The 26,276-nt window shown below is 47.7% G+C and overlaps 1 protein-coding gene across 1 annotated transcript in view; it reads right to left on the reverse strand.

Annotated features, from left to right (window-relative positions):
• LOC144818410 (carnosine N-methyltransferase-like) overlaps positions 1 to 26,276 on the reverse strand; it is a 138,719-nt gene that overhangs the window by 49,747 nt on the left and 62,696 nt on the right. Inside the window, exon 6 of the mRNA XM_078675783.1 lies at positions 3,969 to 4,082. Within this exon, the coding sequence (XP_078531909.1) occupies positions 3,969 to 4,082 (114 nt within the window). The remainder of the gene's footprint in view (positions 1 to 3,968; positions 4,083 to 26,276) is intronic.

Genomic DNA, 26,276 nt, shown 5'->3' on the forward strand with positions numbered 1-26,276 from the left:
AGCTCGCAGAGTCGTACCAGGGCTTTACCGGAAGTGGTCCCCACCCGGCCTTGAGCCTGAACTCCACTGCCTTGGGAAGGGGAGACCTCGCATAGCAGGGGCGGGCTCTTATCTAAGTGTGTCGTGAGGATGGCGTGAATGTTTCGTCAGCTTCTGTGTGCGTGCGCGAGTCCTTGTGTCTGTGCATGTGCTTCTGTATTTATGAATGTGTGATTTGTGGCTGTGGCTGTGTGTGTGTGTGGCTGTGTGGCTGTCTGTGTGTGTGGCTGTGTGGCTGTCTGTGTGTGTGGCTGTGTGGCTGTCTGTGTGTGTGGCTGTGTGGCTGTCTGTGTGTGGCTGGCTGTCTGTGTGTGGCTGGCTGTCTGTGTGTGGCTGGCTGTCTGTGTGTGGCTGGCTGTCTGTGTGTGGCTGGCTGTCTGTGTGTGGCTGGCTGTCTGTCTGTGGCTGGCTGTCTGTCTGTGGCTGTCTGTGTGTGGCTGTCTGTGTGTGGCTGTCTGTGTGTGGCTGTCTGTGTGTGGCTGTCTGTGTGTGGCTGTCTGTGTGTGGCTGTCTGTGTGTGTGTGGCTGTCTGTGTGTGTGTGGCTGTGTGTGTGTGGCTGTCTGTGTGTGTGTGTGGCTGTCTGTGTGTGTGTGGCTGTCTGTGTGTGTGTGGCTGTCTGTGTGTGTGTGGCTGTCTGTGTGTGTGTGGCTGTCTGTGTGTGTGTGGCTGTCTCTGTGTGTGGCTGTCTCTGTGTGTGGCTGTCTGTGTGTGGCTGTCTGTGTGTGGCTGTCTGTGTGTGGCTGTCTGTGTGTGGCTGTCTGTGTGTGGCTGTCTGTGTGTGGCTGTCTGTGTGTGGCTGTCTGTGTGTGGCTGTCTGTGTGTGGCTGTCTGTGTGTGGCTGTCTGTGTGTGGCTGTCTGTGTGTGGCTGTCTGTGTGTGGCTGTCTGTGTGTGGCTGTCTGTGTGTGGCTGTCTGTGTGTGGCTGTCTGTGTGTGGCTGTCTGTGTGTGGCTGTCTGTGTGTGGCTGTCTGTGTGTGGCTGTCTGTGTGTGGCTGTCTGTGTGTGGCTGTCTGTGTGTGGCTGTCTGTGTGTGGCTGTCTGTGTGTGGCTGTCTGTGTGTGGCTGTCTGTGTGTGGCTGTCTGTGTGTGGCTGTCTGTGTGTGGCTGCCTGTGTGTGGCTGCCTGTGTGTGGCTGCCTGTGTGTGGCTGCCTGTGTGTGGCTGCCTGTGTGTGGCTGCCTGTGTGTGGCTGCCTGTGTGTGGCTGCCTGTGTGTGGCTGCCTGTGTGTGGCTGCCTGTGTGTGGCTGCCTGTGTGTGGCTGTCTGTGTGGCTGTCTGTGTGGCTGTCTGTGTGGCTGTCTGTGTGGCTGTCTGTGTGGCTGTCTGTGTGGCTGTCTGTGTGGCTGTCTGTGTGGCTGTCTGTGTGGCTGTCTGTGTGGCTGTCTGTGTGGCTGTCTGTGTGGCTGTGTGTGTGGCTCTGTGTGTGTGTGTGTGTGTGGCTCTGTGTGTGTGTGTGTGTGTGGCTCTGTGTGGCTCTGTGTGTGGCTCTGTGTGTGTGTGGCTCTGTGTGTGTGTGTGGCTCTGTGTGTGTGTGGGGCTCGGTGTGTGTGTGGGGCTCGGTGTGTGTGTGGCTCTGTGTGGCTGTGTGTGTGGCTGTGTGTGTGGCTGTGTGTGTGGCTGTGTGTGTGGCTGTGTGTGTGGCTGTGTGTGTGGCTGTGTGTGGCTGTGTGTGTGGCTGTGTGTGTGGCTGTGGCTGTGTGGCTGTGGCTGTGTGTGTGTGGCTGTGTGTGCGTGGCTGTATGTGTGTGTGTGTCTGTGTGTGTGTGGCTCTGTGTGTGTGGCTCTGTGTGTGTGGCTCTGTGTGTGTGGCTCTGTGTGTGTGGCTCTGTGTGTGTGGCTCTGTGTGTGTGGCTCTGTGTGTGTGGCTCTGTGTGTGTGTGTGTGTGTGCAAATGCAATAGGTCTCGCATTTGTGAGAGATTAAGCTATTGGCATTGTAAATGACAATGCCATTTATTTATTTGTTTTCAAAACCAACACATACATTAAAAATTTTTCATTTACAATGCCAATAGCTCTAACTTTTGCAAAGGCAAGACCGTTGCATTGTAAATGCTTGTGTTATTAGCATTCAGAGCATGCTTTACTGTGGCTCAAGCAAAGGTACCCACATAAAAGCATATCAGGACAGCACTCTTCACCTCGAGGGAAAGGTCTCTAGGAAGTCTACAATCTTTTAGGTTACCTCGTAAGTTGGGTTAACTTGTTATCTGAAATAAATCTAAATACACTTTGGGTGAAAGGGAGTAACAACTATTCCAAGGAATGCATTTAAAATCCATCTGGTGACCGCAACATGTTAACTATTGCTTGGCAATTACATGTAGCTAAAGAAAAATGCATTGATGCCCCAGTTATTCATTATAGTCCTTTGTAAATTCACATTATCCTGGAACAAATCAATGAATTAGAGGACATATTCTCTATTTACTTTGTCATTGATCAAACATTCGGGCATAGCAATTTGAAACATCTTTTCCCAATGTCACAATCATGTTCTATTAACAATGGTACCTAGGTATGGCCAATTTTTAGTTTACAGTGATTGTCTAAAATATATTAAATAAAACACAGCGAATTGTGCCTGCACATTAAGTATATACAAGTTGGTGATCCTCCAGACACCAGGCAACACCCTCTAAAAACTGCTTTGCGGTACCCACGAGGGCACATTGCAGCGTTACTGCAAAATCCCAGGAGGGGTGAAGCAAGGATAGTCTTTCATTGTTCCAATGCAACATCATTCTCCGATTGGTCAGTCTGAATGTGTCAAAATTTGTGCAACCACCACCCAGAAGTTACATTGTCTCATGTGCCTGCCTTAATGAGGTATGCAGTGAGCATTTGATTTTCATGAGGTTCTCGACCCCAGCAAGACCTGCACAGTGTAAGAATCTGTTAACCTGTGCCGTTTTCAAGCCCAGTCAAGGGAGACATACCCCTGTAAGTCGTGAACGTTTTATTTTCCAAAATCTTGCTTCCGAGTATTACATGCCAGAATAGCTTTTGAAGTAAAGTAACTCATGTCAGTTCTACTTTAGAATATTGATCTCTATGACTAGAAGTTAGTCACCTTGCTAGGTCTACTGCCCAATTCGACTTCAACAGGTATCAAACACCAACCAAATATTTTCTTCAGCATTACAATCATACACTCCACACGCTATCAAATAATGGCACAAAGTAACAAATGCGCACACATCCCAACCCACATTCCCACTTGCACACATCATTCAAACACACTTAAAACAGCCACACCTACTGGATTAGTCATTGCTTGTTCTTATTTAGGGAAACTATTAGCAGTCACAAGGCTTAATGAAAGATGGTGAAATGGATTTTAAGTCATTAATAAAACTCTCCTAAATACTCTCACAATTTCTATGTACCAAAACAGCATTACAATAGTTTGCTTACTAAACAAAATGTCTACAGGAATGATATCATTCGGAATGAGGCCCGACCCATGCTAGTGCCCATATCGGTACAATAACATTCCCATAAGTGCTAACTGAATCAACTGTTCATTTTTAAGAACGGAGGATTATTTCAAAATTTTATTTTCCACATTTTCATCCTTGTTTACGTATTTTTCTAAATCTTTCCAGTGATTCAGGCAGCTCTGCTAAAATAATCGCATTTAAAACATAAAATAAATTGGAGTACTTAAGCATGTATAGCACACATGAAATGTGATTCGTGCATACAAATGGATACGAATGTTCACTCAGCTGGCTGACTTGCAGATTTTCATGGTGACACACTCAAACCACGTTTACAATTTTAAAGAGCAAGTGCCATAATAATAGTAAAAGTCCTACTAGGTGAAAATCTAGCAGCGACACGCTTTAGTAATTAGGTAGGTCATGTACTTGATGGTGTTGAATAACGTTTGTCGATACAAAATATTGCATTCATATCAAGACTTACCTAAGTTTACCCATATTCCTCCTGGTTTGAGGATATTCCAGATTGTCTCAATGTAGTCAATAATATTATGTGCTGTGTCTATAAAGAAGCAGGTTGCTATACAATTCCAAGCATCTGTTGAAAAACAGGAGATGTTAAGTTCATGGGGACTGCTGTAGTCTTAGCTCATAGGGTTCTTTGTACATTGCCACTGCAATATCAAGAACAAAAATACAAACTAAACATGAATATCACTACATTTATGCAGAGCTACTCAAATTATGAGATTGTGCAGCATTTTCTGCAAAATTATGGATTTGCGGCACTTGCCACATTATCCATCATCTGCAGATTTAACCAAAAACTATTTGTTTCTAGCTCAAACGGATCACACATTCCTAAAAACGTGGCAACACATGTTCCTGTGCAGTGGAAAGCTCTTTGCAAAGGTTCCCTGGTAGTCTTTCAATTGCTTATAGCTGTTTTTGGTTGCTGGTGCTAATAAGGTGAAATATTTGCCAGGGCAGAGTGATCATGTGTTAAAATGACAATAGGGACAGTATTACTACCCAATGAAAAAGGACAGCATTATGTTGCATTAATTTACCTTTTCTTGCTGCATAATTTAGAGTACCTTGTGCATTATTTGGTCCTCCCCGCCGCATACATCCAGTGACCCTGCATATATGTTGCAAGCAACATGTCCAATACCCTGCCTTCATCTTTATTTCTAGTCTCCATCCTATTATCCGGCAGGTTTCCAACAGCTTATGGAAGCTGAAATCAGCTGTTTTGCACAGGGGGGGGGTGTTTCTATCAATTTCACACTTGAGTCTGGCACTCCCATCAAGCAGAGAACAACCACTGGAAATGCAATAGGTCTTGCCTTTGTTTAAGGTAAAGCTATTTGCTTTGCTAATGGAATTGTATTTTAGCTAAGTCTTATTGAGTGTTTGTATGTGATATGGTGTGCCTTTATGTTGGTTGAATTGTAATTGTTATGTGTGTAGTAGTTAAACACATAGTATTAGAAGGAGAAGAGCAGTGTTTAAGATTTGGGACGGAGAGCGAGTAGAAGAATAGATGAGGGTTAATGAAGTATAGCGAGGAGGAGAGTAGCATGAGGCAGAAGAAAGGGGAGTGGGTATAGTATGAGGGAGAAGGAAGAAGGCGTTGAGGAGATTAGCGTGATTTTGAAGTAAAGGAAGGTGTGGAGAGCAGTATGAGGCATAAGGAAGGAGAGAGGGAGTTACAAAAGCTCTAGTTTAGATCAAGACGACTAGGACCAGAAAGGGAAGCTCATTTCAAACTTCAGCTGATAGTATAGCTGCCCCATTCTAAAAGCGAACGACTGCATATGGTTTTCACAACACTAACAATAACTATCTTCTGAGCAAAAGATGTGACTAGAAGTCTTTATATTGGTCCGTCTGCTAAAACATTTGTATTTAGCGAACAGCTGTTTGTGAAGATGCTCAAATTACCATGCAGACAGCACATACGTGCATTCCGAGATATCCGTTGTCCGAACTACAAAGCGCATCGCCAGTGAAATTATTATCAAGTAATTTACACAATGGCATTGAATTATAAGCCTGGTGATAAAACAGCAGGCAGCTGCCTAGCAACTCGGGGTCATGGTTCTGGTTCGTAGTTCCACGTACTATAATGCAATTACCACTTGGGGACTGTCCAAAAAGGATAAGTTACTTAACTGTAATCCTAGGGTGTACTCGTCAGTTATAAGCACATGACTATCCCCAACCATGCGCAGGACCCTGGAAATAAACATTTATGTGGAAACCATATATGTAGCTATATAACAATAAAAACACAATATAGCCTTCCATACACTAGAAAACGCTTAGCAATGTTGTAAGAATTTCCCTCGCACATAAATATAATTCCAATAAAGCAGGGAGAAAGAAAACACAGTTGAAAACTGCTTTAATGCGCAGCAGAAAACAATCCTGCAAAGAGGAATGAAAGAACATTGCCAGCACATAGGCTGCATTGTAGAAACTGGAGTGTAGAAAGCTGAAACGCTAACCCACAGATACACACAGAATAAACTGGCACCATGCCTTCAAGGCAGTCATGACCCCTAGCCTCCATCATGCCTCAGGGGTGACAGTTAGGTCAGTTGTTCTTTGCAGAGACCCGGAGACCATGGCACAAAGAGATGACCTGTATCTTGATCACTTGCCCGGGGTGGCGGGTGGGTTGCTTAGGACTTTGATGAGGATACCCCTGGAAGAGAACTAGGATTACAGGTAAGTAACATCCTTCTCTTCCAGGGGATCCTCATAAATAGTCATAAGCACATGAATAGAATAGCAAGCCCATCCCCTCATCCTGCGGGCAAATGACAAGTGTAAAATAAAGATACTTTGTTAAAAAAAACATTTCAAAGACTCTAATTAAGCTAGGATTGGAACAGTTTCCTCAAGGAGGCTTGGCCTACTTGGGTATCCGCTCTGGAGTCAGAATCCAGACAGTAATGTCTGGTAAACGTATGACCAAACTTCCAAGTTGCAGCCTTGCAAATCTCCTCCATCGGTACATTGTGTAAGAAAGCTATTGTAGCAGCCTTTCCCCTAGTAGAGTGAGCTTTAGGGGAGGCTAACAGAGACTTGTTCGCTAACTGGTAGGCCAATTTAATACAGGACACTATCTGCCTTGAAAAAAATTGTTTGGAGGCTGGAAAGCCTGCCCTAACAGCCGAAGTTGACAAACAATTGATCAACCTTTCTAATGGATTAGAACTCTCTTGAGGTCTAATGAGTGAAGAGAACTTTCTGCTGGTGTATCAGGATCGGGTCAAAAAAAGAGGGCAGAGAAATTGTCTGGTTGACATGAAAGTCAGACACCACTTTGGGTAGGAAAGGACGGTGAATTCTCAAAACCACCCCATTGTGATGGAAAACCGTATACGGTTCCTTTGAACAGAGTGCTTGGATTTCACTTACTCTGTGTGCTGATGTAATAGCCACCAGAAAGGATACTTTCCATGTAAGATGTTGTCGCTTGGGTTCGAAAGGAGGACCCATCAATTTTGACATAACTAGATTCAACTCCCTAGGAAGAGAAGGAGGTTGGGCAATGAGATAAACCTTCAACCCCTGAAGGAAGTCCTTGACCACCTGAAGGCGACAGAAAGAAGGTTGGTTAGGTGATTTTCTATAGGCTGTAATGGCCGCCAAAGGAACCTTTATGGAAGTGTATTTCAACCCAGATTTGGCCAAGTATAGCAGATACTGCAAGATTACCTCTTCTTGCCCACTAGTCGGACTCCAACCATTACGCATACACCACAAGTGAAATCTAAGTTAGAGGTTCTTGTGGATGGTCTCTGACTCCCTCAAAATGTCCATGCAGTCCTGAAGAAGGTTCAAATATCCGTACTGCAGGACCTCAGAAGTCATGCTGCCAAGCTCAGCGAGGGAAGGCTGGGGTGCAGAATCTTCCCTTCCATTTTGGTCAGAAGGTCCGGCCTGCACAGGAGTCTCATGTGCGGACAGATCGAGAGTTACAATAGGATCATCTTCATCCTGGATCAGATGAGCTTGGTCACCAACTTTGGGATGAGAGGAAGGGGCGGAATAGCGTATGCAAACGTCCTGGACTAGTCTATCAAAAGAGCATTACCTCTTGTTCCTGGTCGGTAAAATCTGGACGCGAAGGCGTGGCATTTTCTGTTTAGATCCTCTGCAAAGAGGTCGATGGATGGACGACCCCATTGATGAAAAATGTCCGCCACCACCTCGTCGTTGAGCACCCAGTCTTCTTGTTCTTCGAAGTGCCGACAGAGCGTCTGCACACACGTTCTGTTCTCCTGGCAAATGCACCGCCATGATCGAGAGGTTCCTGTCAAGCAGCCAGTGCCAGATCGCTTGAGATTCCAGGGACAGAGGGCGATTGTGTGTTCCAACTTGTTCAAGTAATACATGGTGGTTGTATTGTCAGTTTGTATCAGAATCCACTCTGACTGAATCGATGGATGGAATGCCTTATGGGCAAAATGAACCGCCTGCAGTTCTAACATGTTGATATGATAGGTCTGCTCCTTGCTGGTCCATCTGCCCGGAGTCTGCAGTTGACCCAGATGTGCTCCCCATTCCTGAAGAGAAGCACCTGTGATCAGTGATTGTTTTGGAAGAGGTTGATGGAATGGGACTCCCACTAGAAGATTCTTTGGCTGAGTCCACCAGAGAATGGACTTCTTCGCTGCTTAAGAGAGGAGAATTTGGTCTTCCCAATGACCCGAGAATTGGTCCCATTTGTCCTCCAGATCTTGCTGCAACGGTCTCATTCTCAATCTGGAGTTGGGTTTGAGAAAGATGCAAGAGGCCATCGACCCCAGTAGAGACGCTACTTGCCTTACTGATGGTCGATGAGCTTGAAGAATGATATTGCATGTGTTTCTCATCGATGACAGTCTCGCCTCCAAAGGAAACACTTTTCCTAGGCCGGAGTACAAGGTGGAGCAATTGAGTGGGCTTATGAACTGATTTTTCCATGTTCACATGAATGCCCAAGCGGTGAAGGAGATCTAAGCAGATGTGGTAGTGGTGCTGCACCATTTGAGGAGCCAGTCGTCCAGGTATGGATACACAAACAGGCCTTGACGATGTAATGCTGCCGCCACCAATGCCATGCATTTCGTGAATACCTGTGGGGCAGATTTGAGGCCGAACCATAAGACTCTGAACTGGTAATGCGCCTACCATGAATCTCAGGAACTTGCGATGTAGTGGGGGCAATTGGAATGTGAAAGTAGGCATCTTGCAGATCCAGCGAACACATCCAATCTCCTTTCCTTAGATGTGGAAATATTTGATGGAGCGCCACTATACGAAACTTCTTCTTTCGCATGAACTGGTTAAGAGATCGGAGACCTAGAAAAGGTCTGAACTTGTTTGTTTGGTCTTTTTTCTGAACAAGGAAATATCTGGAGTAGACTCCTTTTCCCTTCTGGGCAGGAGGGCCCTCTTATATGGCTAGTTTCTTAAGAAGGGTTGACCCTTCCTGATGCAGCAGTTTCAGGTGTTGAGGACCTGACCTCACCGGAGGAACGTCTCTTGCAGGCGCGCAGAAACGTAGCGCGTATCCATTGCGCAATTTCAAAATACTTCCTCCCACTGGAGTGTGCAACGGTGCTAGAGGAAGCAGAAAATCATTGCTTGCCTTGAGTTTTAGCTGTGAAAGAGGACTGATCTTGATGCCCTCCTCTGCCTCTCGAGGAACGACAGCCTTGGTATTGAGATTTGGTTTGTTTGTTTTGAGACCATTGAGGGGTTTGAACGCTCTGTTGGTAATTTTTGCGGTTAGAAGGTCTGTAGCATCATTTGACTCCTTTTACTTTTCCAGGCCCACAGCCTTTAGTGTATCCAACTTGGCCTTCATTCTGGCCATCTCCTCGTCAGTGTGCGATCCAAAAAGGGAGTTACCGGAGAATTGAAGATTCAAAATAAACTGTTGAGCTTACGGTTTAAAAGCTATTAGGCGCAACCAGGAAAACCTCTGTGCACGTATTCCATGTGCATATGAGTGTGCAGCCAAATACGCCCGTTCCGCTGCTATGTTGATCACTTGATTGGCTAACAGCGCCCCTTCGTGGAGACTCTCTGCAAAGTCTGGTTGATCCTCCATTGGCAGCTTCTCTTTAAAACGCTCCAACAAATCCCATAAGGACCTGTCGTAACGTCCCAGCAGGGCAGCAGAGCTAGACACCTTAAGAGAAAATGCTGCAAAGCCGCAGACCTTTCTCCCCCAAGAATACTGGGCTCTACTCTCCTTGTGTGGAGGAGCTGAAGAGGAAGAAGCCACTGCGTGTGTCTTTACTGCTGTGATGATGACAGAATCCGGTGGAGGATCTGACTTCAGAAAGAGGATCAGATGTAGCAGGTTTATACTTTCAGGAACGAGACGGAGCTGCCTTAATTGAGAATGGGGTGAGGAAGATGTCCATTACCGGTTCAGGGAGACCAGGGACTAGAGGGAGTAATGGTCTAGCCGCCGACCTCTGATGGAGGGTTTCGAAAATGATTGAAGTAGTGGTCTGAGGAGCCGACATGTCTATGCTCAGCTTCTGTGCTCCTCTAGCGAGGACAGCATGGAAGGTGTTAACATTATCAATGGGTGACACTTGAGGGAGGGCTATCCGTAAGGGTAGGAGAATAGTCCCTTTTGGATGAGTGCGAAAAGGACGACCAAGATGGTGTTCTTCGCCTTTTGCGAGGAGAATGAGTTGATCTATGCTCCGGAGATTTGCCTCGGTGATCCCTGGCCGAGGAGTGGGAGACATGTCCACCTCCTGCGCCAAACGTTGTAGAGGGGATCTGTGCAGTGGACTGGAATAGTCCGTAGGCCACTGAGCATGACCGGAGGTTTCTTTCTGCCAGTGATGGAGAGGTTGTAGCCATCTGGGCAAAAGACGAATCAAAGGAGATCACCGTCTACGTGGAGAGCTTCTTGGAGATCATCTTGTTTGCTCTGGGGAATGAGCAGAAGAGCTGCTTGACATCGAGAGCACCTGGGGAGAGCTCATAATAGAATGAGAGGACGCTGCGATCTTTGGAACGTGACCGGCGTCTTGATGAATGATGCAACGTCGATGGTGAGTGTCTCGACGTCGACCAACTATGCGTCATCACTGAAGCTTTGGGGGCCCCGACCTATAAGGACGCCATATCGAATGGGCTGGAATCCTATTTTGAGACAAACTGGGTCTCTGCTAGTTCCAGGGCGATCGAATGGGATGCAATGAAAGTTGTGGTACGGGGTTATGCATGTCCACAGAGCTGGGAGTTAAAAAAGTATTAGAACGCGACCTACGCTGTCAGGAGGCGCACTTGGCGGCTCTAGAGAAGGAGCTTCCCACGAATAAGGAGGGGTCGGTGCAATGGGAAGACACGCAACGGAAGCTTAGGGACCTATGGGATTCGCTGAGCAAATTCAATAGAAATTTTAGTAAGTGTCGCTGGTATACAGAAGGCGATAAGGCGGGTCGGTTATTAGCCCGGCTGATTATGGCAGAGATGCAACCCCTCCCGATCTTGGCAATAAAAAACAACCTTGACTGGGTGGTTAATACGCCACACGAGATCAACGAAACATTCTGGACCCACTTATGTAGAATATACTCTGTGCCTGACATGCATGTGACCCCCGAGATGGCAGAGACTTTTTTGGCAACGGTGGAGCTGCCTTGTGTGGACCAGGAGAGTCAGAAAGCTTTGGGAGCCCCCTTTAGAGGGAAGAAAATACGGGCGGCAATTGCCCATCTGAAAACTGCATAGTGCCCTGGGACCGACGGCATGGAGGCGGAACTGTATAAGGCATATGGGGGGGTCCTGATGCCTAAATTGTTGGAAAGCACGGAGGAGGCCGGTGAGTGCGGACAGCTGCCAAATTCCATGAGGGAGGCGTTGATCGTGATGATCCCCAAACCGGGGAAGGATCCCCTGCTCCCTGGTTCGTATAGGCCAATTTCAATGTTGAACGTGAACCTTAAAATTATCAGCCAAGTCTTGGCCAATAGGCTCCTTCCATATCTACATCAACTGGTCCATGAAGACCAGTCTGGTTTTATACCGGGCAGGAATACACTGCGGAACATCGTTCGCCTTGCCCATGTTATGCAATCATTGGTGGGGCGGGCCCAACAGAGTACTTTAGTGTTTCTAGGTATTGAACAAGCGTTCGACTCGATAAGGTGGGGCTATCTTTGGCAGGTGCTGCTTAAAATGGGCCTAGGTGACTGTTTTGTCAACTGGGTCAAATTGCTTTATACTAAGCCAGTGGTGAGGGTTCGTACCGGACGGTATGTGTCAGACGTAATACCTATAGCAAGGGGGACGCGGCAAGGCTGTCCGCTCTCCCCCTTGCTGTTCGCACTGGCAATGGAACCATTGGCCTGCCACCTTCGGGGGGTACTGGAGGGACAGGGCATGCAGATCGGGGGCTCTGAGCATGTCGTGTCCCTGTATGCCGATAACCCGCTTATAAATCTGGCCCGGCCGACCTGGTCCCTGCCAGTCCTGATCGTTGCACTGGCGCGGTTTGCGGCCGCTTCGGGACTTTATCAATAAGGCGAAATCGCAGCTGTACGCGATAGGATCGGAGAGTGATTGGGAGGTGACCCAGCGTCCCGTGCTGGAACTCCCTTGGGCAGCGGACATGCTACTGTATCTGGAGATATGGCTTGGCAGGACTGAGGCCATATTTTATCAACACAATATGGGAAGGATTATCCGGGAATTGCGGGGTAGTATTGCCTTTTGGAACACACTTAACCTCTCCCTCATGGGGAAGATCGCCCCACACAAGGTATTTAAGGAACTGGATGCACTCCTGGTTTTATTGTTATGGAATGGGAAGAGATGCCGGGTGAGTCTGGAGATTATGAAGCATAGGTAAGGAAAGGGGGGCCTAGAGGTAAAAAATTTGGAACTTTAGTACTTTGCAGCCCAATTGCAGCATGTCATAGCATGGCTAAACATGGACCGCTCCTGTGAGAGGTCACTATTAGAGGGTACGTTTGGCGATCGACAGCTAGGAGCCCTTCTATGGCGGGCGGGGGGAGGGGGGGGGGGCAGCGGGAGCAGATCCCTCCACTGGTGAGATCTGGGGCGGCTTTGTGGAGTCAGGTGATGAGATGCCTGATTGGGGGTCGACTGTTTGCCCCGGAAGCGGACTTCTGGCTTATGCCATCCTTTGCCCACATAGACCAGGTGATGTCCACGGACAAGTGGAAAGAAGGGGGCTGTCTGGGTGGAAAGATGGGGGCTGTCTGATGCTCTCTGACCTTTATCCGGATAAATTCATCACCTACTGGCGGTGAGTAACTTTTAGCTGGGGTCGGGGCAGTTTCTGCAGTATGCTAAGATAGCAGTGACGGCGCGATACAGGTGGTCCTCGTTGCCAGAAGCTCCGGAGCACACGCACACCCTAGTCACGATGCTCTCAATGGCGGGGGGTCGGAAGTTTGTGACTCACCTCTTTAGGGCACTTCGAGAAGATAAGAAGAATGGCCTCCTCAAAATAGAAGATACTTGGCAGCAGGTGTGTTCGCAGGAGATAACGCCTCGTGACTGGGAAAAGATACATGAAGGGGTCCGGAAGGTATCGGTATGCAACCGCTTTAAACAAATCCAATATAACATGATACATATGACTTATCTCTCGCCCAAGCGGCTTCATGCCATTGATGCATCCAGGGATCCACACTGCCCCAGATGTCGTAGTGTTCAGGCAGATTTCCCGCACATGGTGTGGCTGTGCCCAACAATCAAGGAATACTGGAGGCTGGTCATAGAAAACCTGACCAGGATAACAGGATGGGTCATTGATTTGGACCCACGCGTTTGCATATTGGGCTTGATTCCACGAGATCCTAAGCGCAAAACAAGTAGGAGGTTCCTGGTCCTGGGACTAGTTATAGCCAAAGGGCGTATCGCGATCCATTGGCTAACTCAACAGGGACCAATAGTGGCGAAGTGGAGAACAGATTTGAGGGAGTGGGCACTGGCTGAAGAAGTGCATATGCGTAACACCAGGAGAGATCATAAACTATCGGAAGTGCTCCAGGCATGGGGAACAATGATGCAAGAGATAACTGGGCACACACCAAAATCCACACAAGCAAATTAGGAACTGGCGCCTTCCACAGGGGGGACGGCCCCGGGACACAGTGGGCAGACGCAAAGGGACCCAGTATAGATCATACGAAATACAGATCTCAAGGTACCCAGACCTGGCAGGGGGAGGGTAGGGGTTGAGTCGGGGTTAGGGAGTAAGGGTGGGGGGGTGGGGGGTGGTTAGTTGCAGTTATGTTTTTCAGAATGTTTATGAAATGTGAAGGAATGTGGAATAAGCGTTTCATCCACTGGCTACATCGGTGGTCTATATCTTGATCTGTGCAGATATAAAACTGTGTTCCACCTCGGCTGAGGTGATGGAGACTAATACTGATACTTGTATGTAATCTGTTGATATGGAGGAACACCTAATAAAGAAATATAAAAAAAAAATCCATTGCCAAATTGTTCTTTTCGCTACCAGCATACCTTTAGTGGATTCCCTTTTCTAATTTCTTGTGCCTCTTGTAGGTAGTACACAAGTGCCCTTCACACATACAGGGTATGAGTGCACTTTTGACCTGCAACTTTGAATGCTGGAAAAAAAACTGGTAGTTGATTGACATGTGCTATACTACCTTGGGTAGACCTTGAGGGTTTGTTCCTAAAAACTTTACCTTGTGGATTTGGAGGTATGGCTCCTGGATGCTGAGCAAAGAGACGTGATCGCTATTCAAAATGCTGTTTTTAGGTTGAAGAACTTTTACTCCCGTCTTGTGCATGTACTCAAATGGTGAGAACTGTGTTCAGGTTCCACATTGGATTTGGTTCCACTCTTGGTGGCGCCACCCTCCTTGATCCTTTCAACAATCTTTTCACCACCGGAAGTGTGAAGATACTGTTCCTTGTAATTCCTTTGATGTGTGAGACTATGGCAGCCAAGTGCCCTGTTAGTGAGGTTTAGGCTAGACCGCTGTCCAGAAGTTGGGTGAGGAAGTTTAGCATCTAACTTTTTGAGGTCCTTGCACCAGAGAATGCATCCATCTCACTTGTCTGTATAGCACTTCCTAGTGTTTGGCTTTCAAACCTGGTTCACAATCTCCACTGTCCTTCAGTTGTAGATGTCCAAATTGCAGGTATTCATGAGCCAAGCTACTAGGTGGAGTGTGGCTAGTTCTGGGTGGCACACACTTCGGTTTTGGATTGTTAATAAGCGCTGTGTTGCTTTGATTGCTATGATTTGCCCTCTGGACATCTCTTTAGTAGTTCCAAACACCATGTTAGTCTGGCCCATTGTGAGGCGACGAGTATGTGTGACGTACTTGACTGTGTGACCTTGTCCGGTACCTTTGGGATCAGGGGAATTGGTGTAAAGGTGCATGCAAATCCCACTGACCTGTCTATCAAAAGGGTATTCCCCTTGCACTGGTGGCGTGGAAACCTTGACGCAAAGACTTGGCATTTGGTGTTTTCTGGACTTACAAATAGGGCCAAGTTTGGTGTGCCCCAGTACCTGAACACTGGAATGGAATGGAATGGAAATTGCACTTGTATAGCGCGTAACTACCCGGAGGCCTCGCAGCGCTTTTGACTGAATGCTAGTGGCGGGCTCGGGTAGATCAGCACATTTTTGCAAACAAGTACGTTTTTAAAGCCTTTCTGAAGGAGAGGTGGATGTTAATTTCTCGGAGAGAAGGCGGAAGGGAGTTCCACAGCCTGGCTGCGGTGTGAGAAAAGGAGCTGCCACCCCAGCGAGCTTTACTAACTTTGGTGGTGGTTACAAGCTTAAGGGAGCTGGAGCGTAATGCTCTGGACGGTGCATAGGGAGTAACTATAGGGTGCAGAATAGCCGGGCCCGTGCGATGGAAAGATTTGTGCACAATGCACATGGCCTTAAACTGCACTGTGGCCGCTACTGGGAGCCAATTGAGTTCTTTCAGGGGTTTCTTCGCAGACTGCCAACGAGGGATGTTATAGAGCAGCCGGGCGGCACAGTTTTGTGTGACTTGAAGCCTATGAGTCACTCCTGCAGGCGCTCCCATGTATAGAGCGTTCCCATAATCCAGGCGGGAAAGGACCAGGGCCTGGACCATGATCCTTCTGGCCTGGAATGGGAGCAGGGGAAGCACCTTACGGAGCATTTTCATCATCCGGATGCACATAGATGAGGTTTTGGTGGCTTGGGCTGAGAAGTCCAGCGCTTTGTCCAGCCAAATTCCGAGGCTCTTAATCTGGGATTTAGGAAGAGGAGGCGGGCCAAGAGATGGAGGCCAGATGGATGCTAGGGCAGATGGAGAAGGATTGCCCAACAGCATAATGTCTGTTTTCTCCCCATTAAGCTTGAGATGTGAGGATTGCATCCATCTGGCAACGGCCTCAAGACAGGGACCTAGGGTAGAAGATGATCCCTCTCGGTGGTCAAGGGAGACCACCAGTTGGGTGTCATCTGCGTAGGTAACAATACGCACTCCGAAGGGATGGACTATCCTCTCTAGGGGCTCCATATAAGCATTAAAAAGGGTGGGGCTCAGGGAGGAGCCCTGAGGTACCCCACACCTAAGAGGATGCTTAGGGGAGACCGACTCGCCCTCGAACACCTGGAAGAATCTGTCGTCCAGGAAGGAGGCAAGCCATTCCAGGGCCGCGCCCGACACGCCCAAACCACTCAGCCGATGTAGTAGTGTGGAGTGGTTGACCGTGTCGAACGCGGCACTGAGATCAAGTAATATGATGGCAGCCTTACCTCCCTGGTCCAGCACAGCTCTGGCCTCTTCCGTCACCGCTAGGAGAGCGGTTTCGGTTCCGTGCTGAGGGCGGAACCCAGCCTGGGAGGAACGTAGCAGACCGTTGGACTCAAAGTAGTCCACTAGGATGTTGTTCACGTGCCTCTCCAGCAGTTTGCTCATTCATGGAAGTAAGGAGATAGGGCGATAGTTGGCCAAGTTGTTCTGGTCCAAGGTTGGCTTTTTCAGTAAAGCTTTAACCATCGCACACTTCCATGGAGGCGGAACGGTTTTAGAGGCGATGGAGGCATTGAGGACGTCCAGGATGACCGGGCGAATGATGTCTATGATCTTGATGAGTCTGTGGGGGTGCTTGGTCATTCGGGGATCCCGAGGTGATCTTGGGAATCAGCCTGTCTAATGAGGAGGGGTCGAGAAATGGGAATTTTTCAAGTGTACAGGGGGTAGAGTGATCGGAAGCAGGGCAGGAGGTGGGTTCAGTGTTATCAGCAGCAATGGTAAATGAGGAATAGATAGCCTGGATTTTCTGGGAGAAAAAAGTGGCAATATTATTGCAACGTGTTTGTGCACCGTCTGATGATTGACACTCGGGGGGAGGGGAAGTTAAAGATTTGGCTATTTTAAAAATGTCCTTGGGTGCATTGGCAGCGGTTTTGATTTTCTCCTCATAAAAGCGGGATTGTGTGGCGAGGATTTCCTTTTTATAAAGCTTTATGGCGGCTCTGTAGTCGGCCTTCCTCTGTTGGGAGTGGTCCTGTCTCCACGCTCTCTCGAGTTTGCGGCAGGTTTGCTTCATAATTCTAAGAGCAGGTGTGTACCAAGGGGCGACTTTGGGTCTTATTATAGATTTTAGGGGGATGATGGGGAGGACTTGGTCGAGGGTACTGGAGATCCAGTTGTCGAAGTTGGTCGAGGCCGTATTAGGGTTGGTGGACCTCTGCGGTGGATGTTCAGACAGGGCCAGTCCCCAATCCGGGAATGGAAGTGAAGACCACTTCCTTCCGCGGTGTTTATTAAGATTGTGAGGGATATGGGGAGGATTTAAGGACCAAGTAAAGGGTATTAAAAAATGGTCAGTCCAGGGAAGTGGAACGGGAATCTCCACTTCTAGATTATCTAAATTGCTATAGACATGATCTAAAAAGGTGTCCCTTGTTGTGTGTCGCGAGAACACCTTTTTGGCAGAAGTCGATAGCCCGAAGGTTAGACATCAGGTTGTTAGCTGAGATGTCACACGGATCATCCAGGTGCAAATTAAAATCGCCCAGCAAAGTGAAATTTGCCGAGGTGAGCAAGGCGTTAGCGACAATGTCTGTCAAATTAGGAATAAAATTACAGAGGGCGCCAGGGGGACGATAGACCAACATGCCGGAAAATGTGGTGGTAGGAGAAAACTCTAACGCAAAGTATAAGCTCTCACAGGATGGTATAGTAAAAGAGGTGAAGTGGCATTTATAGATGTCTTTATAAATGATGGCAAGTCCGCCACCTCTGCCAGTCTGACGGTCAAGGCGTTTCATGGTGTAGCCTGGAGGGGTCGACCACACGGTGCATGGATCGTTTTCCAGCTGCAGCCAGGTTTCGGTCAGGAAGAGAGCCTCAGGATTGAGCTCTTCTAACAGCATGGAGAGCTCTGTGTGGTGCTTAGGTAGGGACCGGCAGTTAAGGAGAAGCATTCTTCTTGTCGGTACGGGTTGAGGTTTCACGATGTGAGTAAGAGAAGGGCTCCAGTCACATAATGAACATTGGGGCCTGGTATTGGACGGAGGGATCGAGTGAAGACACGAAAGATTGGAGGGGGGACGTAACAAATGCAGAGAAGAGGAACTGTAAAAGAGGCGATTTCCTACCATGATGACAGGCCGGCAGAGAAATGTGAAGCTGGAAGCGTCTGGACGCGGACTGGCACAGACTGGCTTCTCTTTGGCGCTTCTGTGGCGCTACCGCTGCGCGTAACCGCTGCGCTACCAACCCAGGGATATATAGATTGGGAGGTGAGGGGAGAGTAGACCGTCACCCTCTAAAGATGGCCGCCCGCCGAGGGACAACCAGGAAGTAACTGACGCTATTCCTCCCTCCACACAAACAGCATGAATTTGCTGCGGTGGACCGGGGAGTCAGCGCGTGAACTGGCAAGGTAACAACAGTTGTTTTTAAGTTGGTTTTAAGCATACACAAGATTAAAAAAGATTCAGGTTTAAAAACCCTTGCAGCAGTAAATACAAACACACCCAACGCTACGGTACTATTATTCAGTCTAACCGAGCGAGATAGTGCCCAGCCCTATATAGTCAGGGAGGGAGGGGAGACTAGACCGTCACCCTCTAAAGATGGCCGCCCGCCGAGGGACAACCAAGAAGTAACTGACGCTATTCCTCCCTCCACACAAACAGCATGAATTTGGTGCGGTGGACCGGGGAGTCAGCGCGTGAACTGGCAAGGTAACAACAGTTGTTTTTAAGTTGGTTTTAAGCATACACAAGATTAAAAAAAGATTCAGGTTTAAAAACCCTTGCAGCAGTAAATACAAACACACCCAACGCTAAGGTACTATTATTCAGTATTATTATTATTATTATTCACTATGATCTTGTTCTTCCCTGCATGTTGAGGTACAACATCGACTTGTGTAGTCTGTCTTGACAAGCACTGTCTGCCCACTCATATGCCAGGAAAACAGTCTTGAGTTCCAGGTAGTTTATGTGCTTGAGGGGGGGTGGGTCCCCAGGGTCCTCTGACCTTCAGATTGTCCATGTGGACTCCCCAGCCCTTGTGGGATGTGCCCTCTGTTATGGTCACCATGGGGGTTGGTAATTTAAAAGGCGTCCCTAAACCAAACATTCATTATGTTCCACCATTCTATTCCCTTTCGAACCTTTGATGTGACAACCAATAGAACTTCCCAGCTCCCGATGGATTTTGAACATTTGATGCAGAGGCATTTCTCTATGGGTTGCATATACAATCTCACCTGCGGTATGACGGGAGGATGCCTGATGCCTGATGCCAACATGCCCTTTAAATTCATGACAGCCTTCTGGTAGAGGCAAGCTTGATCTGTTATTGCTGTTGCCCTCTTGGGGACTGGGCATGCACATGCTGTTCTCTAGTCCAAGAACAACTTCACCTGCTCAGAGTGTGCTGACAATTTTCTCGTGGTTGATGGGGAGTCCAAGGCATTGTAGCATGACTGTTTGCATGTCTTCGTGGCATCTTTGTTCCAAGTTGCCTGTACCAGCCAATCATCCAGATATGGATTGACGGGTCTACCCAGTCTTCTAAAGGTAAGCAGTCACTGCCTTTGTAATTTTAAGTGTGAAGTTTGCATTAACTGGTTTAGGTTCTCAGTGTTCAGCCTTGTTTTGGTAATTGAAGTACACTGAGTAGACGCCATTGCCAGTCTCCCTTGGTTAAAGAAACACTATGGCTCGTTTCCTGATAGGTTCCGTGATTTATTTTTACAACTGTATGAGATTTCTATCCTTTAAGAGTGTGGCGGTAGAGTGGTGAGTTCTAAGCAGTAATTGTATCTAATTAGGTTTAAGATTCAATTGTCTGAGGTGACTGACCTGCACTCCTGCAGTAAACCTCCAATTTACCCCACCACTGGCGTTATGTGGTGGGGCTGGGTACTCTCCCACTAGGTTTCATGCAAAAGGGCAGCCTTGCTGGGTGTTGGCTCTGTTTTTGGGCGGGATGGTGTATAGCTTGCTGGCTAACGGCGTGCTGTTGTTGCAATGGGGCTGGTGAAAACCCTGCCTTCTGTTAGTCTCCTGTTGGAGATTTTCCCTCTCCTGAAGGACTCTGTGAATCACAAAGCCTCCATGGCTTTGGCTAGAGCGGCAGACCCTGATGCAGAGGGCTGGTCCGGGACCAGGGTTCAATACCCGCCTCAGCGGGTCTTGGGCTCAATTTCCTCGGACCTGATAATTCTCGCCTCAGTGCCTATTCTAATCATAGGTCCCACTCTGCAACTCTGGGCAATAGCTTGCTTAATCTCCACAACGGCCCCAACAGCGCAGGGATGCCTGGCTTCACCTTGGGGGTGCCCAGGAGTGGACATTTCAAAGGGAAAAAGCCAGGAAGGATTCCTAAGTGGTATACGGCAGCGCCGGGACACCTCCGGTGGAGGTGGCTGTGCGCTTTACAAATGCCGGCATTTCATTTCATTTGGCTGACTCATTGTCTTTATTTGTTTGAGTGCCCTGTCTAGAGCAGTCCCAAAAAGGGGTTACCCAGTGTCTTGCCCAAGTGTTGGCCCATGCCCATCTGCCTGCTGGTATCTGCCACGTCAAGCGCTGACGTGGGCCCTCCTGGATCACATTCTTTGCCGTCCTTTTGAATACCTCTGGAAGGTTCTGCATGAGCCTTTCCATCTCCTCCCACTGTTGACAGCCGTACTGGTTGAACAGTGCACTGGAATTTGCAGTTCTCCATTGCATCACTGCTTCCCTTCTTCCTAACAACCAGATCCATTCTCGTGCTCGCTTTCTTTAGTGGTGGGCGGGTTGATTTGGGTGCATTATTGCTCTTCCTGGCCATTGCCACTACGATGTAGTTTGCCAGCAGGTTCCCTTTAATGTACTGGGGATCTTGAGGAATTTTTTTGATTTCTTCTCCACTCAACAAGGGGTAACAGCTCTGGCTGGTGTCCGGAATGCTCTCTTTCCCTGGCCTAGTATTCTGGAAAGCATGGATAGGTATAAATTTGCATTTTGCAGTGAAGGAGTATGTAAGCATGTGCAAAGAACGGCCAATGGCGTATGCTGTAGTGTCCACAATGCCAATGTTGACTGTAGGGCAGCTTCAATTCCCTCCAACAGCTACAGCAGCAATTCCTCTCTTGCATCTGGAGGAAGTAGTTCTAGAAATTTGTCTAAAAGGTCTTACACTCTCATTATAAATGTAACAGCAAAAACTGCAGTGATCGGTCAAGAGTAGAAAGACAAGCCCTGTTAACCTAGTTTCTTCTCTCAGCTTAAACAAGAGCCTGTTTGTGGCTAATACGGCAGGGCATTTGAGGAGATTGAAAGTTTATGACAGAGTTATATGTGGCTGTGCAATAAGAGCTTCCACTGGCAAGTCGGGTTTGGCCCCATTTGTGTTTTTTAGTATTGTAGTGCATGTTAGGCATATTTACTGGGATTTGCAACTACAACCTTGTGCACACTGATAAAGTAACTTGCACATCATTTGTTTTTTTGATGAGCAGAAGGAGATATAAAGCAGACTGGTGCCTACACTGGAAAAGATCAAGACACAAATGGTTGATCACGAAAGTTAAGTTGGGAAGTTTGAGCTGGACAGGTGCTTTGGAAACAAGGCCTATACCAATCTGCATTTGGTTGTTTTTCTGTAACAGTAAAGGTAATGGAATACATTTCTATTCATAGGACAGCCTAGTACAACAATTCTATCAATAATAGTACAGAGGAACTAAGAGGGATGGAAATAAATACCATATAGCAAGCAGTTTGAAAGGCAGTAGAGAAAGCTGGCCATCGTTCATACTAGCAGTGATGCAGAAACGTATTTTAAAAAATCTGGATGTATATCCAGGATCACATTTGAATTTCTGCTCATGAGCTTTCTTCATACAAAGACAACAAAGTGGGCTAATTCCAGCAGGCTTTCAGGGCCAATAGTTTCCGAAGTGGGGGAACTGGTTAATGGGTCAGCCATAGTTAGATGTGATCTCCTGCACAAAGCAGTCGGCAAAGTACAGCCAATGCACTTCAACAATCACAGAAATCTGATCCACCACTAAATAAGGCAGTCAAGTATAATGTATAGGGCCAAGGAAATTTAACTTCAAAGAGAAAGGGTTTAAGTACATTTTTACTTTTGTCCTAGTTCATATTTACACATGTATGCCTAAAATTACTGATACTTTGATGTTTTCTATAAAGAAGGAAAATGCTACTTACCAGTAGGCATCTGTTCTTGGCGTGTAGAGCTGCAGATTTCTACACTTTGCATTAGATCGCCACCTGGTATTGGGCTAGGATGATTGCATGTTGTTGTCGGTCTTGGAAGAAGTCTTTGTAGTCACGAGATAGGCGACTCCTCCCTGGGACAATAGTGCGCATGGGCATCGGCTCCATCCTTAGATTATTTTTCGCCATGATGGGAAATGATGGAGTTAGTAGAAATAAAAAAGGGATGTCCATGCGTGTAGATCTAATTAAGATAAAAACTAGAACAGAAACAGGTCCCGGGGAGGCGGGAGGGCGTGTAGAAATCTGCAGCTCCACATGCCAAGAACATAGATGCATACTGGCAAGTAGCATTTTCCGTTCGAGGCATACGAGCTGCAGATTCTAGACTTTGCATCGATTGTGCAGCAGTATCTCCCCTAGCGGTGGTCACCTGTATCCGTTGCAGTATTTTGAAAGAGTATTGAGGACAGCTTGGTCTACTGCAACTTGCTGCTTAGCTTGCACATCAACACAATAGTGTTTAGTGAAGGTGGGGGTTGTAGACCATGTTGCTGCCTTGCAGAAGTCTTCTAGGGGAATGTTCCCTAAGAAAGCCATGGAGGCTCCTAGTTTGCGTGTGGAGTGCGCTCTAGGAGGAACTGTTAATGTGCGTTTTGCCTTGCGATAGCATATTTTTATACATTTAGCAATCCACCTTGCAATTCCTGATTTAGAAATGGGGTTGCCTTTATGTGGTGGAGAGAAAGCTACAAATAGTTGCTTTGTTTTGCGAAAGGATTTGGTCCTATCGATGTAATAGAGAAGAGCTCTTTTGACATCTAATGTGTGTAGGGCTCTCTCTGCTACAGAGTCTGGGTTTTGAAAAAACACTGGTAAATCTACAGATTGGTTTAGATGAAAAGGAGTAATTAGTTTAGGAAGGAATTTAGGATTAGTCCTTAGAACCACTTTGTTATGGTGTAATTTTAAAAATGGTTCTTGTATAGTGGAAGCTTGAAACTCTCCTAAGAGAAGTAATAGCAACGAGGAAAGCGGTTTTCCATGTGAGAAATTGCAGTTCACATTTATATAAAGGTTCAAAAGAGGGCCCCATGAGTCTGGTAAGAACAATGTTTAGGTTCCACACTGGAGAGAGTGGTAACCTAGGAGGAATAACGAATAGTTTTCTGACCTGTCGGTGTAGTTTTGCAGCTTGAAGATCTTTCTGGATTCACTATGCTGTGCATTATTCCGCGGTCTTGTGGTTAGGTCCGGATTCGTAGTCTTTTCTTTGTTTTTTTTTTTTTTCGTAGCCCAGGTGGGCGTCGGCGTCACACCTCCTTGGGTGCATTTCCGGTGACGTCGGCATGCTTCCTGCGGAAGCTCCCACTCTTGGGCGCCATCTTCGGGTTCTTTTTTTCCGTGTTTCTTTTGTTTCCGAAGTAATGGCAATGTTCTATTTAGGTGATATTTTACCCCTTTGTACTTTTCAGTCCTTTTAAAAAATTATTATTTTTTTTTTTATATCCACCTCTTCTTTCTCCAGCCTCATCTTTCTGGCGGAGGTGGGTGGGTTCGCTAGTGAATCCAGAAAGATCTTCAAGCTGCAAAACTACACCGACAGGTAAGAAAACTATTCGTTTTGCAGCGTGAATCTTTCTGGATTCACTATGCTGTGCATAGATTTTGTAGCGGTTTCTCATCTCTGTGGCGGCTGGGTGGAAGATGAGCGTTGGTTATTGAATATGTGCTGGAGCACCTTTTGTCCGACTTGTGCTTCCTTGTTCATCTGTATATCCACACAGTAGTGCCTCGTGAACGTGTGCACCGAAGCCCATGTTGCCGCCAGGCATATGTCCTGTATGGGTGTGTTAGCTAGGAAAGCTATTGTAGCACCCTTTTTCCTAGTGGAGTGGGCACGTGTCCCCTCTGCTAGCTGTTGTCCTGCACGTTTGTGGCAGAGTTGAATTGTCTGTGCGATCCATCGTGCAATAGTCTTTGGTTACTGCCTTTCCCATGAAACTGTTGGCGAATGACACATAGAACTGTTTTGTTTTCCTGTGTCCCTTCGTCCTCTCGATGTAGTGCATGACTGCCCTTCTGGCGTCCAGGGTGTGCAGAGCTCGCTCTGCGCTAGTTGTTGGTTTTTGGAAAAAACTCGGTATCTGTATAGACTGGTTCATGTGAAATTTGGATACCACCTTCGGCATGAAGTGTGGGTCAGTCCTCATCACAACCCTATCATTGTGTATTTGTATGTAGGGTTCTTGTAGCGTCAGCGCCTGAAGCTCGCTCACTCTGCGCAAGGACGTTATTGCAACCAGGAAAGCTGTTTTCATAGTTAGCATCTTTAGGGAGGCCTTGTGAAGTGGTTCAAAGGGCTCTTTCATGAGTTCCGTTAGGACTATGTTCAAGTTCCATGCAGGTGGCGGCACCCGCTTGGGTGGTGCGATCCTTTTCGCTCCTTCTAGGAATCTCTTCACCACCTGTGATGTGAAGAAACTCCTACACGTTTCTCCCCTTGTGTAGGCGACTATCGCTGCCAAGTGAACTCTTAACGAGGATGAGCTAAGGTTCTTCTCCAGCAAGTGTGTCAGGTACCTTAGCACTGTGGAGTCCTTCATTTTATTGTGAAGTCTTTCTTTTCTGCACCACATTGTGAATCGTTTTCATTTCGCAACGTAGCACTTCCAAGTGCTGGGCCTCCGTGCCTCCCGAAGGACCCTCAGGGTGCTTTCTGGCAGTCTCAAATGTGCGAACTCTATGTCCTCAGGAGCCACGCTACTAGGCTCAGGCTCTCTGGCTCTGGATGGAGCACCTCTCCGTTCTGCATGGAGAGTAGGTCTTTCCTCTTGCCGAATCTGTGGGGTGCACACTGGGTCATCTCCATGATCTGCGAGTACCATGTCTGTCTGGCCCACTGTGGCGCGACCAGTATCAGGGTCATGTTGCTCGCTCTGCACTTGCTCAGTACTCTGTGCATCAGCGGTATCGGGGGAAAGGCGTAAGCAAATGTCCTTGACCAATCTATCCATAGGCATTCCCCAGGGACCCCTCCTCGGGCTGCCTGGATGCAAAGCTTTGGCATTTTGCATTCCGGCGTGTGGCAAACAGGTCCACTGATTGCGTTCCCCCATCTGTCGAACAGCCACCTTGTCTCTTGAGCATTGAGTGGGATGCCGATGTCTGTCTGCTGAGCCAGTCTGCCTGTATGTTGCCCTTCCCTGGTAGGTGTATGGCTAGCAGGTCTATCTTGGGAGGGATGGCCCATCTCCATATCTCCTGCGCCAGCGTTGAAAGCGTGGCCGACTGTGTCCCACCCTGCTTGTTGATGTAGAACATCGCGGTGGTGTTGTCTGGTTGTAGTAGCACCTTGTGTTTGTACAGTCTTGTTTGGAAAGCTTTCAGTGCAAGGAAGATTGTCTTCAATTCTAGGTAATTGATGTGCTTTGTCGCCTCTGTTGGCGTCCACAGTCCCCTCACCTTGAGCTCCTCCATGTGAGCGCCCCATCCCTTCAGGGATGCGTCTGTGGTGATGGTCACTGTTGGCGTTGGGGGCGTTAGAGGCTTTCCCCTTGTTATGTTCTCCATGGTCCACCATGTCATCTCCTTCTGCACTGCGTGCGTTACAACCACTAGATCCTCCCAACTGCCTGTAGCTTGTGACCATTGCTCCTGTAGCCATGCTTGAATGGGTCTCATGTGGAGTCGTACATTTGGTACCAGGTGGATGCATGATGCCATCATGCCCATGATCTTGCTCGCAGTCCTCACTGTCCGAGCTTGTCCCTTCCGGTAGAGGTGAGTTTCCTTCACCAGCGCCCTCGCCCTCTTGTCGCTGGGGAACACCTTGCCCTGTAAGGTGTTGATCTGTGCTCTCAGGAAGATCTTCACTTGTTCCGGCTCCATTGAGGATTTCTTCCAATGGATGGAGAACCCCAGGCTTATGAGCGTGCTCGCCACTGCATGTGCGTGCTGCTTGCATTTCTGGTATGAGTTTGCTTTCACCAGCCAGTCGTCCAGGTAAGGGTATACGTGTATTCCCTGCCTTCGTAGGTGCGCTGCGACTGCTGCGAGGCACTTTGT

This window comes from Lissotriton helveticus, chromosome 2_1 (genome assembly GCF_964261635.1).
Source record: "Lissotriton helveticus chromosome 2_1, aLisHel1.1, whole genome shotgun sequence".
In the NCBI taxonomy this organism is placed as follows: Eukaryota; Metazoa; Chordata; class Amphibia; order Caudata; family Salamandridae; genus Lissotriton; species Lissotriton helveticus.